Here is a 13863-nt window from a genome sequence, read left to right as displayed (position 1 = left end):
TCGTGGCCAATCCGGATCCCGCCATTTGAAAACCCCCCATCCCCCAAGATGGCATGCATGGCCCTTGGTTTGGTACCGGCTTCAAGTGTTGCCCGGAACCAGCTGTGGAGCTCGGGACAGCATGTCGAAGAGACGAGCAATCTGCCCGGGCGGCGGGTCGGCCCTGGCATTGACGAGCTTCCGGGTCCGCAGAGGCACGACATCCACCAGCTCCTCGCCGCGGACCACGGTGCGGAAGTCCTCGTAGGCAGCACACACTTCCTCCGACCTGGTCAGGCGCTCCGTCGAGAAGATGCTGGTCGGAGGGGGGAAGTCGGCGTCGGCGTCGGCGTCGGCGTCGAGCGGCTGCTTAGGCCGGCGGACGAGGACGGTCTCGGAGCTGGTCTCTGAGCCGAGTCGAAGGCGAGAAAGAGACGGAGGCGATGATGACGGTGATGACGATGACGGTCTGGGAGGCGACACCCTCAGGAAAGAAGAGGAAGACGAAGAAGAAGAAGAAAAAGACATTCGGGAGGACGGGGATCTTGGCGAGGGGGGGCCGGGCATGTCGCAGACGTAGCAGATCTCTTCCAGGGGGGTCATATGCCAGCTGTTGTGCTTGCAGGTCCGGTCGGCATCGTCGGCGGAGTGCCTGTTGCACTCGTAGACGGTGACGGTGGAGTGACCGCAGGAGTACTGGTAGAAGACCTTGTTGCACATCTTTGACTTTATCTCTCTCTGTGTGTGCCCTTCTGCATTCGAGTATTTTGCTGATGTTGATTTGGGGAGGCAGCTTGACACGCAAGCTGCTGAGCTTGGGAGGACGATTAGGGGACGGGACACAACACGTCAGGAATAGTGAAGCGAATGACAGCTGGGCTCCCAGTGTGCTTGACGCTGGAGCCTTTGTTCAAAGTTGATCTTTTGGTAGACTGAAACGCAATTGTTCGGATGGGACAGCCAACCTTGGCCTGGTGATAGTCCGAGGTCAGAGTCAAGGAGAAGAGATGAGGAGGACCTTAGGGTGCGTCTCGCTGTGGATAGATGGACGCTACTAAATCAAATAGTGAAATCTCAATACCTAGGTTGACGATATGGAACGGTGAGAACAAGGCCATTTTCGGAAAGTCAGCCATGCCGCAAAGGCAAACCCGGGGTCGATGGTGGCACACTTTCTCAAGAGGGGAAAGAGCATGGCAGTTGACGCATCGCATGCAGCTGCCTTCCCAGAATAGGGTGTTCTTCCAAGATTTTATGGACACTGCGCCATCTTAACAAGTATATAGATGTGTGATATATCTATGAAGATACTTGAGCTAGAGTTTGTGGCTGGACTCTCTGTTCGTGAGAATCACCCGCGGTTGAGTGAGATGTGGAGTTGGAGTGTCTAATGTTGACTCAACATCGCCTTCACAGAAGCAAAGCAGATACATACGAGTATACGATTTTTGCTTCAAGTAGTCACTTTTGTCGTCGATCATCTGTGCTTCCACCCTCAGACTCTCCATGGATTCCTTCAGACCTCTAGAATATCTAGCTATTTGGTGTCCCCGGAGCATTTCGAGACCACGAAGATGAGCCTCCACCGGATATCCTCCGAGAAGTAGGAGAACAACCTCTAGCAAACATCACAACGGAGAACGAACCTCATCAACTTCACGTTGCAAAATACGATGCATCCACACTCCCTCCCAATCATCATCGCCCACTCAAGCGCGTACTATGTAGACGGTACAGCACTCAACGGCCTAACACTAACATCGGATCCAAACCACCTGTCTGTTCGAGACTGCCTTCCCTCCGCCGACCCAACCGCTCAGCACCATACGAGATCATCGCCATAATAAATAAAACCCGGCACGTCCACAGAGAAAATGAGGCTCACCCGCCGTCGCATCGCAAGTCAGCAAAATACAACTTTAACACTTCTGACAACCCTGCAACACAGTCTCCCGGACGCAAGATCGACCGGAAGCGGCCTAGGGTGACAGTCCAAGTGGGGATGTGGCTCGGGAAGGCAGCTTCTCCTTGTTCGCCGCCGTCCGTCCATGCAGAAAAGAAGGGCCGGGGGGTGGTTAGAATTTCGCGCGGCGCCACGTGGGGGAAACTCTCGCCTAGGAGACCTAATCATCCCCCCTGCAGCCAGCGAATCAGAGAGACCTAATTAGTTAGAGGGGTTAGTGGGAAAAAGGGTCCCCCCTCTCCTCCGCCCCAGATCGCCCCAAAACGCGCTTCCTTTCTTCGGCTGGTCCCTTGCTTCGATGGAGATGTGCATGTGGGGACCGCCGGCCCCCCGGCAGCGTGTTTTGCGTGTGTGTGGTGTGGGAGACGAAAAGGAAAGGGGATCGTCTGCATGCAAGCGCGACGACTGGAAAAACGGCGCGCTTTTTTTGCACATGAGAGAGCCCAAAAGGTGGGTCAATTCTTCACCGCGAGCCAGGACTGCCTCACATATGACTGACTGACTATGGATGGGCCTTGGCAAAATGGCAAGAGTTGTTCTGAGAGGTGGTTTGCTCACAGCCTCACAGCCTCACGCTCACGGGGAGGGAGGGGTAGTCTTCTGACACATAACACTTCTAACGCTGCCCTGCTCTAAAAGGTGGGTATCATCTCAACGCGCAACACTCAGCTCCTCGCCAAGCTCAGGCTCAACAGGCCGTTGGCCGCGCCGCCGCGTATCGCGCTGCTCGTCAGCTTGTCATCCTCCTCCTCGATCTGTTTCCTCCGGGGAGTGATCGCCGCCGACGTTGGTGGCAGCCGCGGCAGTGCACCCTTCTCGGGGGAGGCAAAGTTGGGCAGGTCGCGCCTCGCTGCAGGGGCCGAGACAGATTCTTGGCTATTCTGAATGACCTCCTCCTCTCCCTCGTCGCTTTGGCTGCCGCCGCTGCTGACGGTCGAGGGGCTGACCTCGCGCTCGGCGGCCGGCGTCGGGAGCTGGCGTGTCCGCAGTGGCGCGCCGGGCATGGGACGCTGTTGCAGCTGCTCCAGCGGCACGTCGGCCTGGCCCGTCGCGACCTTATACTTTGCCAGCGCGAATCGGAGTCTGAGACGCTCGGCTGCCTGTAAACGCACAAAGACCCAGGGTTAGTAGACCGTCAAGGCCGGAGTGGGGGGGCTTGCACCAGTCACATACGTCCTTGGACTCTGCGTGCGTCATCCGCCGGCGCGGCCTGGGAGCTACCGGGGGCAGCTGCGCCGTGACAGCGGCCGCGACGGCGACATCGTGGTCTGGCTCCGTGAGGTTGGTGGCCTGGGACGTGTCGAGGGTGGACTCGTCAAAGACGGACGACGCGGCGGGCGAGGCGGGCTGTCGCCGGTCGGTGTCTCTCTGTGCTGCAGTCTGACGCAGAAAACATAGGTTAGCAAGGAACTGTTCGGCCTGCAACTTGGAGACGCGTGCGTGCGTGCGTGCAAGTGGCTACTTACCTGCTCTTGGCTCAGAGCCGCGCTCTGGAGCTCCCGCTCGGGCGTTGACAGGCACGCTTTCTTCGCCGGCGGTTCTCCGTCGGCCATGGTAGCCTGCCGCTTCTCGGACTCGTGGACGACGGTCGTGGCAGGAGCAATGGAGATGCTCGCCTTCTGGGGAGACAGAGACGCGGGTTTGGCGTCTTTGAGCTGGGCTGGCCTTGAATTCGGCGAGGGCGCGTTCACATCGAGGGAGCCGAGGACGCGTCGCTTGGTGGGAGAGGAGTTCATGGCTGCTGAAGGGCAGAGGCGTGTGTGTGGCTTGCGTCGGCTGGACGAGGTAGGCGGGCTGCAAGCACGCGATGTAGACGGCGCGGTGCAGGCAGGTGCAGGGGCAGAAAATGAAGCGTGTCGGGTAGGTAAGGTAGGTGTATGCAGGTTTATCTGCACATGCAGGCGCCAATTAATCCTAGGTATATAATGGGCAGACGACGACACAAAACGCAGAGGGGGGGAGGTCCCTAGTATGAGAAGACACGCGGGAGAATCGTGAAGCAAGTGGGAGGTAACAGGATGCAGAGGAACGACAGGAACGACAGGCGGGTGCTGGGGTTTTTGTTCCTAGTCAAGGCGACAGGCGGGAATGCAGGTGTGATCTCATATACAGAAGGGGAATAAGAGAACAATAGGTAAGGAAGGGCACATGGGCCAGAGGGAAAGAATAGCGGAGCCCACCGGTTCGCGAAGAGGCGAGCCAGACGAGCCAGACGTGTCGTTGCTGTGCATACAAGAAAAGTGCGGGTGTTTGTATGTACTTTCAAAATGCTAAGTAAACGAACGAGGCACGTCGCGCGTTGGAATATGAGGCTTGGGCCTGGACGGGGGTGGCACAAACCACCTGCACCCAAGCCTGGGATCGGTTTAGCGGCTGCAACGCGCTAATTCTTCCAGATTCCCATCCCCGCTGTGCCCTCCAGCTGCCTGTGTAGAACCCGTTTCTCGTTTCCGCATCGCAGTGTCTCTAGAGGTATGAGGTAACTACTGGCACTCGCCCAGAGGAAATGGATGTATTCTGCTCAAGATCATGCATCTTCTTCTGCCTTCCCAGTGTGATAAAAAGCTGGTTATGCAAAAAGCCGATCTATATACAAATAGCGGACGGTCACCATGCTGGAACTAGGATCTCGCTGCGATGACGTTTGCTTGCTTGGATTTCTTTCGTCAAACAGAAAGATAAGCGACGCCGCCGGAATGAAGGGATGATTTGATGCTCGTGTCAAAGGCCAAGCACACGGCTTGACGCACCTAGGCTAGAGCTCATTTTGAAAAAGGGGGGACCCTGACGCGCAACGCCGCGACTCCACTCAACGCATCAATGCAATGCATGCGTCTGCTCCGGACATATTCGGTACAATTCACTCGCGACAAGAAATAGGCAGTCAGTCCGATCCAAGGACCTAGAGTGGCAGCAAAATCATCATGGTATCTTATATTATCCCGTACAACATGGAAAAGGTCGCCATGCCACGCGTCGACAGCCCGCTGGGGAAAATCATACAAGCAAAAAAGGTACCTGGAGTTGTTACGGGTATCATCATCCTCCTTCCACGCGCGTCCATAATGCATTACATGCCCTTCTTCAGAACATTCGTGACCAACCTCCCAACACCCCTCCCTCCCTCTGGCGTCGCCCCGACACGTCCTTGCGCACGCAGCAACACCGCGACATAGTGGCGAACAGGAATATAACCAACAATCAAAGAGGAAAGTTAAAAACGCGAAACGTGATAACCACGAAAGGGTGCTCAACCGGTGACTGCCGCAGGATATCAGAAAAGAGAAACCCTAGTTTCTTCCATCGAAAGAAAACCAAATGCCCGAGAAAAACGCCAATGGATACTTTTCCGTGCCCCGTCGCCCGTGCTACCATCCTTATCTCTCGGCCTTCATGCTCGTCGTGGGTCGGTAAGCACCCGACATCATCGTGAGCCTATTCGCAAGATCAAACATACAGCTTGTCAGGCGGCTTTTGAGAACCTCCCCCGCGCCCCTGAGATGATCGATTCCATGAGAACGCCCAATCCGAAGGGTAGAAAGTCTCGACACTAAAGTGCAGAGAGAATGTCGTAGTAAAAGGGTATGAGAAACAATAGATCCTATACAAGATGCACTTCCACCATACTCGAGGGGTATGCCACGTCCAGACATAACATTCATGAGCCGTCCATAGAATAGAGACTCATGTCTAGCGTGAGAGGCTCGTCGAAGTTTTGCTTCATCTTGTCCCAGTCGATATTGAAATGGGGAAGGGGCTCAAGCTCGGCCGACCCCATCATGTCCAGGTTCTCGGAATCCATCTTGAAGGCTTCCATGTTCAACAGGATGTCGGCATCCATTGGGTGCCAGCTGATGTCAATGTCGACATTGGCACCCTCTGAGATGTCGCTGTTCGGTTCGGATGTGCCACTGTCTTTGCTCGATTCCGGCGTATCGTTCGGTGTCCAAGATCGGAAGAGACGCATGTCGGTGATTGCACCCCCAGCAGCTGGCTCCGCGGAGCCAAAGGTAAGCATCAAGTCGCTAGGGTTCACCAGAGCCATCGACTGTTGCCATGCCAGATTTGTCGCCTGCTCATCCGACTGAGATACGTGTATGGAATCGGCGAAGCTTGGGGCGGCTCCTTGCACAGTTCCCATACTCGATACTGGCATATTCTTCGTGGCTTCCGGGCCCTTGCTGCCTGCTGTGCTTCCCTGCCGATTCATGGACGCGGCTCGCGCCATGGGGGTGGCTGCTTCTTGCTTGAGAGAGGGGGCCTGGCCTTGACTTGATTGGCCTTGCTCCATCAAAGGAGTCTGTGATGTGTTGATCAGAGCCCGCCCTTGCGAGTCCACGCCAAGAGTAACGGCGAGGCTGTCAAGCAAGAATTGGGAAGGATCCTCATAAGGCTTGATGTGCTCTTCTTGTATGTGCCTCTGCCGAGCTTCCTCAGACGTGAACCCGGAGCTGTTATCGCAGCCGGGCTCGCCGCACGGAAGGGTCGGCTTCTGTGGCGCGCGGGCTTCGGCAGCGGGGGGCTGTCTCTTGATCTCGGGTGATGGCGGTTTCGTCTGCGGAGACGCCGTGTTCGCTTGAGCCGTCGCCGCGGTTGATGTCTTGCGCCGCTTGCCCGGGGGCAAGATGAGCGTCTCTTGAGTTACAGCTGGCTTGCCTATATAAGCAGGCTGCCCGTGTGGTGAGGCAGCATGCAAGGGGAAGGGCGGCTGAGATGACGTGGGAGCCGCAGGAGGTCCGCTCTTACTATTCGACCTGTTGTGGGCCTTGTTTGCGGTCTTTGACACATCATCCGCATTGGCTTCGTTGGCCGTTTGGGAATGTGTGACAACGGGCTGCTGGCCAACGGGTTGCGCGGCTTGTTGTTGCTGGTTCAGGAGGTGGTGTTCCACCTCCTTCAACATACCGTCAAGCACAGTCTTGGCCTGGTCCAGTTCTGCAGCACTGATGGAAAACGTGTCCTTGAGCACCTGCATCTTGTCGGCGTCCGAGAACTGTGATACGAGGCGGAATCGCTGTGGTAGATCGTTAGTATAGAGAACAACGGCATTACAACATGTGCTATTTAGGGTACTCACAGTCCTGAAGAACATTCTGGCCCTTTTGTCGTCCCGGATCAGCGTATACCATCGACCGAGTGTTCTGCCAACCTTGACAATGGTCTCGACAAGCTGCTTGATCTTCTGGCCAACTTCTGCCTTTTCTTGTGGAGTCATCGCGATATCTGGGTGGTTGTCTTGCACGAAAGCCCTGTTCTCCTCGACACCCATCCCTTTGAGGCGGTTCATCAGCTCCGGTGGCGCGGCTGCGGCTGCTTGCTGGCGATTGCGCATCATTGCCTCGTATCTCGCTCTCTGTTCAGGAGTGAGCTTCGCAATCTGCTCCTTTGAGAGCTGTTGAGGGCCGGTCCGCTGTTTGGCCGGCGGCTGCTGAGGCGTCGTCTTTTGTGCGGTCGGCGCTGGCTGGACAGGCGCCTGTGGGGCTTCCTCAGCGACTGGCCGTTTGCGACTGTTTGCTGCAGCGCCGGGTGCGGAATTGGCTGCTGCCGGCCGGTTCTGCTGCGCGGCAGCTTTCCCAGAATCGGAGGCGGCAGTAGATGGCGCGCCGGGAGCCTGCTTCGGCTGGCCACCCGGGGCTACAGGCTGCGCAGCGGGGGGGCCATCTGTCTGGACCGGGGTTGGCTGGGCCGCAGCGTGGTTTGGCTGAGCCACCTGTGGTTGCTGCAGCTGTTGTGACAAGCCCGGTTGCATTTGGCCAGCAGGCATCTGACCCCCACCGTTGGCCTGGAGCGACTTCATGAACTGGTCTGTCCTCCATTTGATGATGTGTCTCCGTATAGTTTCGTCGGGAAGATTGCCAAAGACTTGGCTGTTGTTCGCTCTTGCAGTGGCGATCTCTTGTTGCGAGACTTGCATCATAGTGGGAGGAAGGCCTCGCGGTAACCCGCCAGGCATGTTCTGGGGTCGGTTCGGAGGAACGGCGGGGGGTTGCTGTGCTCCAGCTTGTTGTGCAAGTCTTTGCTTGTTTCGGTTATCCAATATCTGCTTGAATTGCATCATCTGTAAGCCACCCAGTTGTTCCCTTATTTGGTCGGGGACGGGATTTTGTTGTATCCAAGCTTTGAGGTCCTTCCACTTCTTGACCTCTTGCGGCAGGTTACCCGGGAATTGATCGATGATTTGCGCTGGAATCTCCAAGGTATCCATAACCATCTGCTGTTGGCTGGACACCGGGGCCATGTTGGGCATCCGTGTTCTCTGAAGCTGTGCTTGCATCAGGTTCTGTGGCGTGTTCTGGACGGCGGCGACATTCGGCTGTTGGCCCAGGTTCATCATGTTGGCCGGGTTGACCCCGCTCATTTGATTGAACTGGCCAGGCTGGGGTTGATCAGGGCGGGCCGTCATAGCTTGATTCTTGTTGCCAGCTTGCTGTCGTTGCTGCCATTTCGCCATCAGCTCATTCAGCTTCTCCGGTGGCATCCCCGCGAATTTCTGGCGCTCTTCATTCGACATATTGGCCATGAGGCTGTTGATAGCGGGGTTTGAGTTCATATTGCCAGGCATCGAGATGGGTCCTTGGTTCAGCCGGGCAAAGCGAGGGTCAAGAGGCTGGTTGAATTGAGGGGCTCCCTGAACCTGCTGTTGCCCGTCTGCCTGGCTCATTGGGACAGGAGGACGGCGTACGGGGGCATTGAGCGTGTTCATGGCCGGACTCTGGGAGGCGGGCATGGGCCCACCAAGTCCTCCAGGCTGTCCTTGCAATTGCTTAGCCGCCGCCTGGGCGCGCATCTGGGCGTTTTGGTTCTGGACATTGAAGGCCTGTTGCATCTGCTGCGTTCGCTGGGGTTGATTCGGGGTCTGCTGATTGTTCGCCATGTTGTGCATCGGCTGGGGCGTAGGATTGCGGCCGGGTTGCTGCTCGTTAGCCGGGACAACCACCTGGCCAGCTTGCTGAGCCATGATGCCCTGCTTCTGCTCATTCATGATGCTCTCGAAGCCGGAGAACTGAGTGACCTGGCCGCCACCCTGCTGCGCTACTGCATTCATCATCTGAGGGTTCATTGCCCTCTGGATCTGCTGCTGCTGCTGCTGCTGCTGCTGCTGGAGCTGCATAGCTTGCTGAGCCGGGTTCAATGCTTGTTGCCTATTGCGCATAGCTTGAGCCTGATTCTTCAGTGAAGAGTAGGCCTGTTGACAAAAATACCACATCAGAGGGTCCTTGCCGGACGCCCGGATGTTCGCCATCTGTTGCGGTGCCAATTTGCTTTGAAGTGAAAGCATCAGCTGTTGCTTCTGGCCGTCGTCGGCGCTGTTGTAGAGGCGCATTGCGAACTCCTCGACCTTTTGTCGATCCGCCGCGGAGAGCTGGCCCAGATCGAAATTCCCGGGGCCGTTGGGCCTCATCTGGTTGGCAGGCATCTGCATGTTGTTTTGTCCCGGCATAACTCGCATGCCCTGGTTCGCCATGTTCATTCCTAGGAGTTGAGGCTGCTGTGGTATAGGTGACGCCTGCATAGGTTGTTGGAGGTGTTGCAGTCCACGCTGCATCGGCTGCCCCATCGGCCCGCCCATCTGCCCCTGCAGAGCCGCATTCTGGTTCAGAAACAACTGTTGTTGTTGTTGCTGTACGGCCTGTGCTTGTGCGTGTGCTTGGGCCGCGGCTTGAGCCTGGAGGTTGTTCTGCAGGTTCTGGGCAATGCCAGCCTCGTTAGATTGTCGTTTCGTAAACATCTCGTGTGTCTTCGCGTTCATCTGCTTTTCCCACGTCGCCTTTTGATTTTGTCAGTGATAACAATGCAGGGTCAGACGGATGTCTCCAGACCGATACGTACCTTGTCGGGCATCTCGTTGAACATTTTTCGCTCAAATTCCAGGCCGAAGTGTGCAGCTCTTTGCCAGTCTTGGCCCGGTGTGGCGAGTATGGCGTTGGAGATTCTGCAAACAATTTAGCTCAAGGTCGAGTACTGAAGGTAGGATTTCTTGGGGGTTGTTATCGTACAGGTTGATGGCTTTTCCCATGCGCTCGGGTATTCCAACCGACGCCTGCCAACCTGGAGGATGGTTGGGGTTTGCCATCAGGTTTTGTACCACAATCTGGGAGAGCTGCTGCTGATTTATTTGGGTGGGCGAGAACCGCTGCTGTGGCCTCTGCTGACCCATCATCTGGCCAGCAGCCATCTGCTGCTGGAGATTGGCGGCCATGGCCGCAATTTGGGATTGGGAGCAAGCCCACAATCAATCGGCGGGGTCCCGTGTAGATTCCGTGTCCAGAGTGGTACCAAGTACAAGAATATGCAAGAAGATTCGCCGTGAGCGAAGGTCACGCAATGTGCGGTGGCCAGTGTCTGTCCTCAGCAAGGCAAAAAAGAATGGTCGAAACCTGCAGGCAGCCTAGCGCGAACAAGTCAAACCCTCATGCATCAAAATTTGTGTGCAGCGAGCTCGACTGGAGATTCGTCGGCGAGTCGGTAGCACGTCGAGCAAAAATTCGTTGGTTCAACGCGGACCGTGAGTCTCAAAGAGATCATGAGCAGTATGGAATGCGCCCAACCAGGTTGCTCCGCTCTCGACGTATAGAATACTTAAGGGCGCAGACTCCCGTCCGTCAGGAATCTGCCCTCTTTCCAGCAAGTACTTGACAAGACGACCGCCCACTGTTCGGTTTGGTCCGTGGCTGGGGCTCCCGAGTCGCGGAGCCCTTGCAAAGGGCGCTGGGGCCTGGTCGGTTCGCAGGCAGTCGAGCACGATCTCGAATCGGTCCCACGAAGCTTAGGCTGAGGATGGATTGGTTGAAGATGATCGGTAGGTCCTTCCGTCCCGAAAGCTCCTGGGGTAGAGGTCGAGGAGCGCAGCGAAGGAGCAACGGGTTTGACCGGGCCTGCGACAAGGCGGGAGTGCCAAACAGGGCTATTGCGTTCGATGATGGCGGGCCCGACAGCATAGATCGTAGGGTGGTTGTAGTCGCGAATCGACACGGCTGTATGCAGTGGTCAGTATCTGTCCTAAATGGGAAGACTCGTGTATCGCAGCAAGTCCCCTGGTCCGCAGTGCAAGTCGCTGCGGGCACCCGAGGGATCGTGAAGTAGGCATTCAGGGAACAATGGGGACCCATACCGTGAAACAAGTAACCGTCGGCTCTAGGTACGGAAAGAGAAGATACAGAGAAAGAAGAAATAGGCGGGATGCTCGAAAGACTCGTCCTGTCTGCAAATCCGCTCCGCATAGGGAGGACGAGGTTCGTCGACGAGAATGCCCGGGGGGGAGCAGCAGTCGTTTCTTGGGGAGAGGGAAGAGGCAAGTCGAAGTGAGGATGGGCACTCAGCGAAGAGCGAAGGGAAAAGAATGAGTGGAGGAGGATGGAGGAGCAGCAGGCAGGGCCCGGCAGAGACAGGTCGAGGTGGTACCTAACAAGGTAGGGTCATTTGGGTGGCTCCCGCGAGTACCTCGAAACCTTGGAACCGCACTACAAGGCGAGGAAAAGTGGGTGGGTGTGTGGGTAGACTAAGAGGAGATGGGTGGCCCTGCTGTGTTGTGTGAGTGGGGATGTACCTGCTGGTACCTCTGCCACCCTCTGTTCTCTCTCTGGAGGTGTTGTGCCCTTTCAAGTTGGGATGCTGTTTCTGGCTGCTGCTCGAGGTTGTTCAGTCCCATTTCGTCCGGTCGCATGTGGTGGATGGGCGCTGATGGGGTTTGCACACTCATACAAGTACACGGGCAGGTAGCAGTGGTGATGCCCTGCTCTGCTCGTGGCGGAATGGCTCATTCACCTCCTCTCATATTTGATAACTGACTACTGCTGCTCTCTTCCTCCTCCTCACATCAGTTAGTATCAGGAGGTGCTGCGCGGCAGAGCTCCGAGATTGAGATGGAGATTTGATCTCTCTAGCAAGCATGTGCTGATGGTCACTATTGATCGATGAAGTTTGTTTGACATCTTGTATGTTTTGCTCAGGCCAGCATTACGCTGTCTTTGTCTGTGTGAGCGAGCAACATCACCACAGACAGTAAAATAAACCTCACAATTCCAGCAGGCGACATGTCTCAGTCCTGATCCCATCCATGGTTGTTGACTGAAGAGGTAGAGAAGTGTACCATGCTTTCGGTTTTCACTCTAGAAGCCCAAAGACTCGGTTGTCTCTTCTTATTCCCTCAAATACCAAACGAGCAGACACCACTGGCGACACTCTCTTGTGGCCATTGTGCATTGTGTAGCTCTGCTTTCTTCCCTGGCTGTCCATGTCGACTACATCCATACCTACCTAATTCTCGACCCCCACCACGCCACCACCACGACCAGCACACAGTCGACTGCCCACCCACCTCCCTTTCCGCGGCACTACAGCACACCAGAGGAAATGAAACAGGTGATCGAGGTGCCGGCTGTTGCGAGAACAAGAAGAACAGATCCAGCACCAAATGCTCAGTGAAGAGTAGAGAGCGTTTGTGGGTGGTGTCCACGCTTCAAACAATGGGGGCTTGTCGACGACCCTTCATCCCTCCCGGGCTAGTGATGTACCAAAGGCCTCGACGAGAGCCAGCATTGTTCCTGTCCCTGCAGAATGCGACTGACTCCAAGTACTTTGGACAACTTGGACCCGAGCCAACACTGCGATTTACCCTGGGATGACCCTTGTTAGCGGTGCCCACCCGCCTGCAGGGGCGCCAGGCTCTTCAGGCTCTTGAAGCCACATCCAGATTGAGTAAATGCTCGACCATTGCTTTTTTGGACTTTCCTGCTTCTATTGAAGATCCCTAGCAGCAGCCAGCCAAACAGCCTTAAAGTACCCGGGCGGTGACAACAGAGACACAGCTGCCTCTGCTACCAATGATGCTTCGTGCTGCATGGCGTCTATCTCCGATGTCTCGTATGCGTGTATGTATCCATGTATTGTCCGTCTAGTTATTTGGAGGCTTACCTAGTACTTGTATCTACTCAGATCGTGTTGTCAAGAATGCTCAATTCTGCTCACACACTCCCATACTTTCCAAGCGGGTGTCAGACGGTGTCAGAATAGATGAGAGAATTTCATCAGGAGATACGTCGATATTAGCGATGCGTCTCCTTGCTCCAGGACTTGGAAGGACTATCCCACAGGTACCTAAAATCCAATGGGTTCGACAGATAATCAAGTACTTCTGTTAGCAGCCCCCCGAGGCTACTGTGTAGATGGGAGATGTGCAGACAACGACAACCGAAACCAACAGAGACCAAAGCCCGGCAGTGAGAAACAGTCATGGGAGAGTAAGTCGCCAAACTTGTGTGGTTAGCTGCCCAGCACAGAGCCCTGCTCGCTATGTGGTCCAACGTGCGTTGAGAAGCCTTCGTAAACGGCCAACAGGGGCCGGGCCCGCTCCAAGGTGAAAAGAAGTGAGGACGAAAAGCACGCCCTGCTCAAGAATTGGTCTCAGTATGAATGGACCGGCAGCGTTCCTGTAGTCATCTGGCCCATTTACATGAGAATATCACGAACTCGGTGTCTTGGATGTTGGCGATGCAAAACACCTCGAGACGGGCGTGTCTGTGGATTCGGATACGGGCCTCGAAAGCCTCAACTCCCATCTGAGGGAGCTCTTTCAGTATGAGCGCGCAGCCCTCCGGCAATCACGAGAGGACGCAGGCATGCAGTTCTCTATTCTTATACACGGGTAGGATCGCAAAAGCAAGAGCTTTTTGCGGCACTTGGCTGGCGCAAGCAAGCCAAGCAACCGTCCTGTCCATCATCTATTGGCCGGGGACACTACCCTCATGAGCCCGCGGTGAGACAGTGGCTGCGAGGTTCGCCGCCGTAACGCAGCCGCTTCATACCTAGGTATCCTACCTAGGTCAAGTAAGTAGGCGTCATCTGCGATGATGTCCTTCCCCCAGCGTGCAGCGCGGGGCTGTTCGTGGCTTAGGGGTACTACTTGACACAGAGTGAGTTGA

At 55.9% G+C, this 13863-nt stretch overlaps 3 protein-coding genes across 3 annotated transcripts; all 3 read right to left on the bottom strand.

The window, feature by feature from the left end:
• Positions 1-81: 81 nt before the first annotated feature.
• Positions 82-699, bottom strand: E0L32_008973 (uncharacterized protein; the record flags this gene model as incomplete). The annotated part of the gene is made up of 1 exon (XM_031143886.1): positions 82-699. The coding sequence occupies one exon, from the start codon at positions 697-699 to the stop codon at positions 82-84; it is 618 nt and encodes a 205-aa protein (XP_030991493.1).
• A 1908-nt stretch (positions 700-2607) lies between these two features.
• Positions 2608-3678, bottom strand: E0L32_008972 (uncharacterized protein; the record flags this gene model as incomplete). Its single annotated transcript, XM_031143885.1, has 3 exons — positions 2608-3042; positions 3116-3361; positions 3409-3678. 3 exons carry the CDS (start codon positions 3676-3678, stop codon positions 2608-2610), a joined length of 951 nt encoding a protein of 316 aa, XP_030991492.1.
• Positions 3679-5600: 1922 nt separating this feature from the next.
• On the bottom strand, positions 5601-10142 carry E0L32_008971 (uncharacterized protein; the record flags this gene model as incomplete). The annotated part of the gene is made up of 4 exons (XM_031143884.1): positions 5601-6956; positions 7020-9710; positions 9773-9875; positions 9940-10142. The coding sequence occupies 4 exons, from the start codon at positions 10140-10142 to the stop codon at positions 5601-5603; spliced, it is 4353 nt and encodes a 1450-aa protein (XP_030991491.1).
• Between the last annotated feature and the right edge of the window lie 3721 nt (positions 10143-13863).

The sequence above is a fragment of the Thyridium curvatum genome (assembly GCF_004353045.1).
Source record: "Thyridium curvatum strain D216 chromosome Unknown NODE_62_length_255573_cov_84.952434, whole genome shotgun sequence".
Taxonomy (NCBI): domain Eukaryota; kingdom Fungi; phylum Ascomycota; class Sordariomycetes; order Thyridiales; family Thyridiaceae; genus Thyridium; species Thyridium curvatum.
This window is presented reverse-complemented; position numbering and strand designations above follow the sequence as displayed.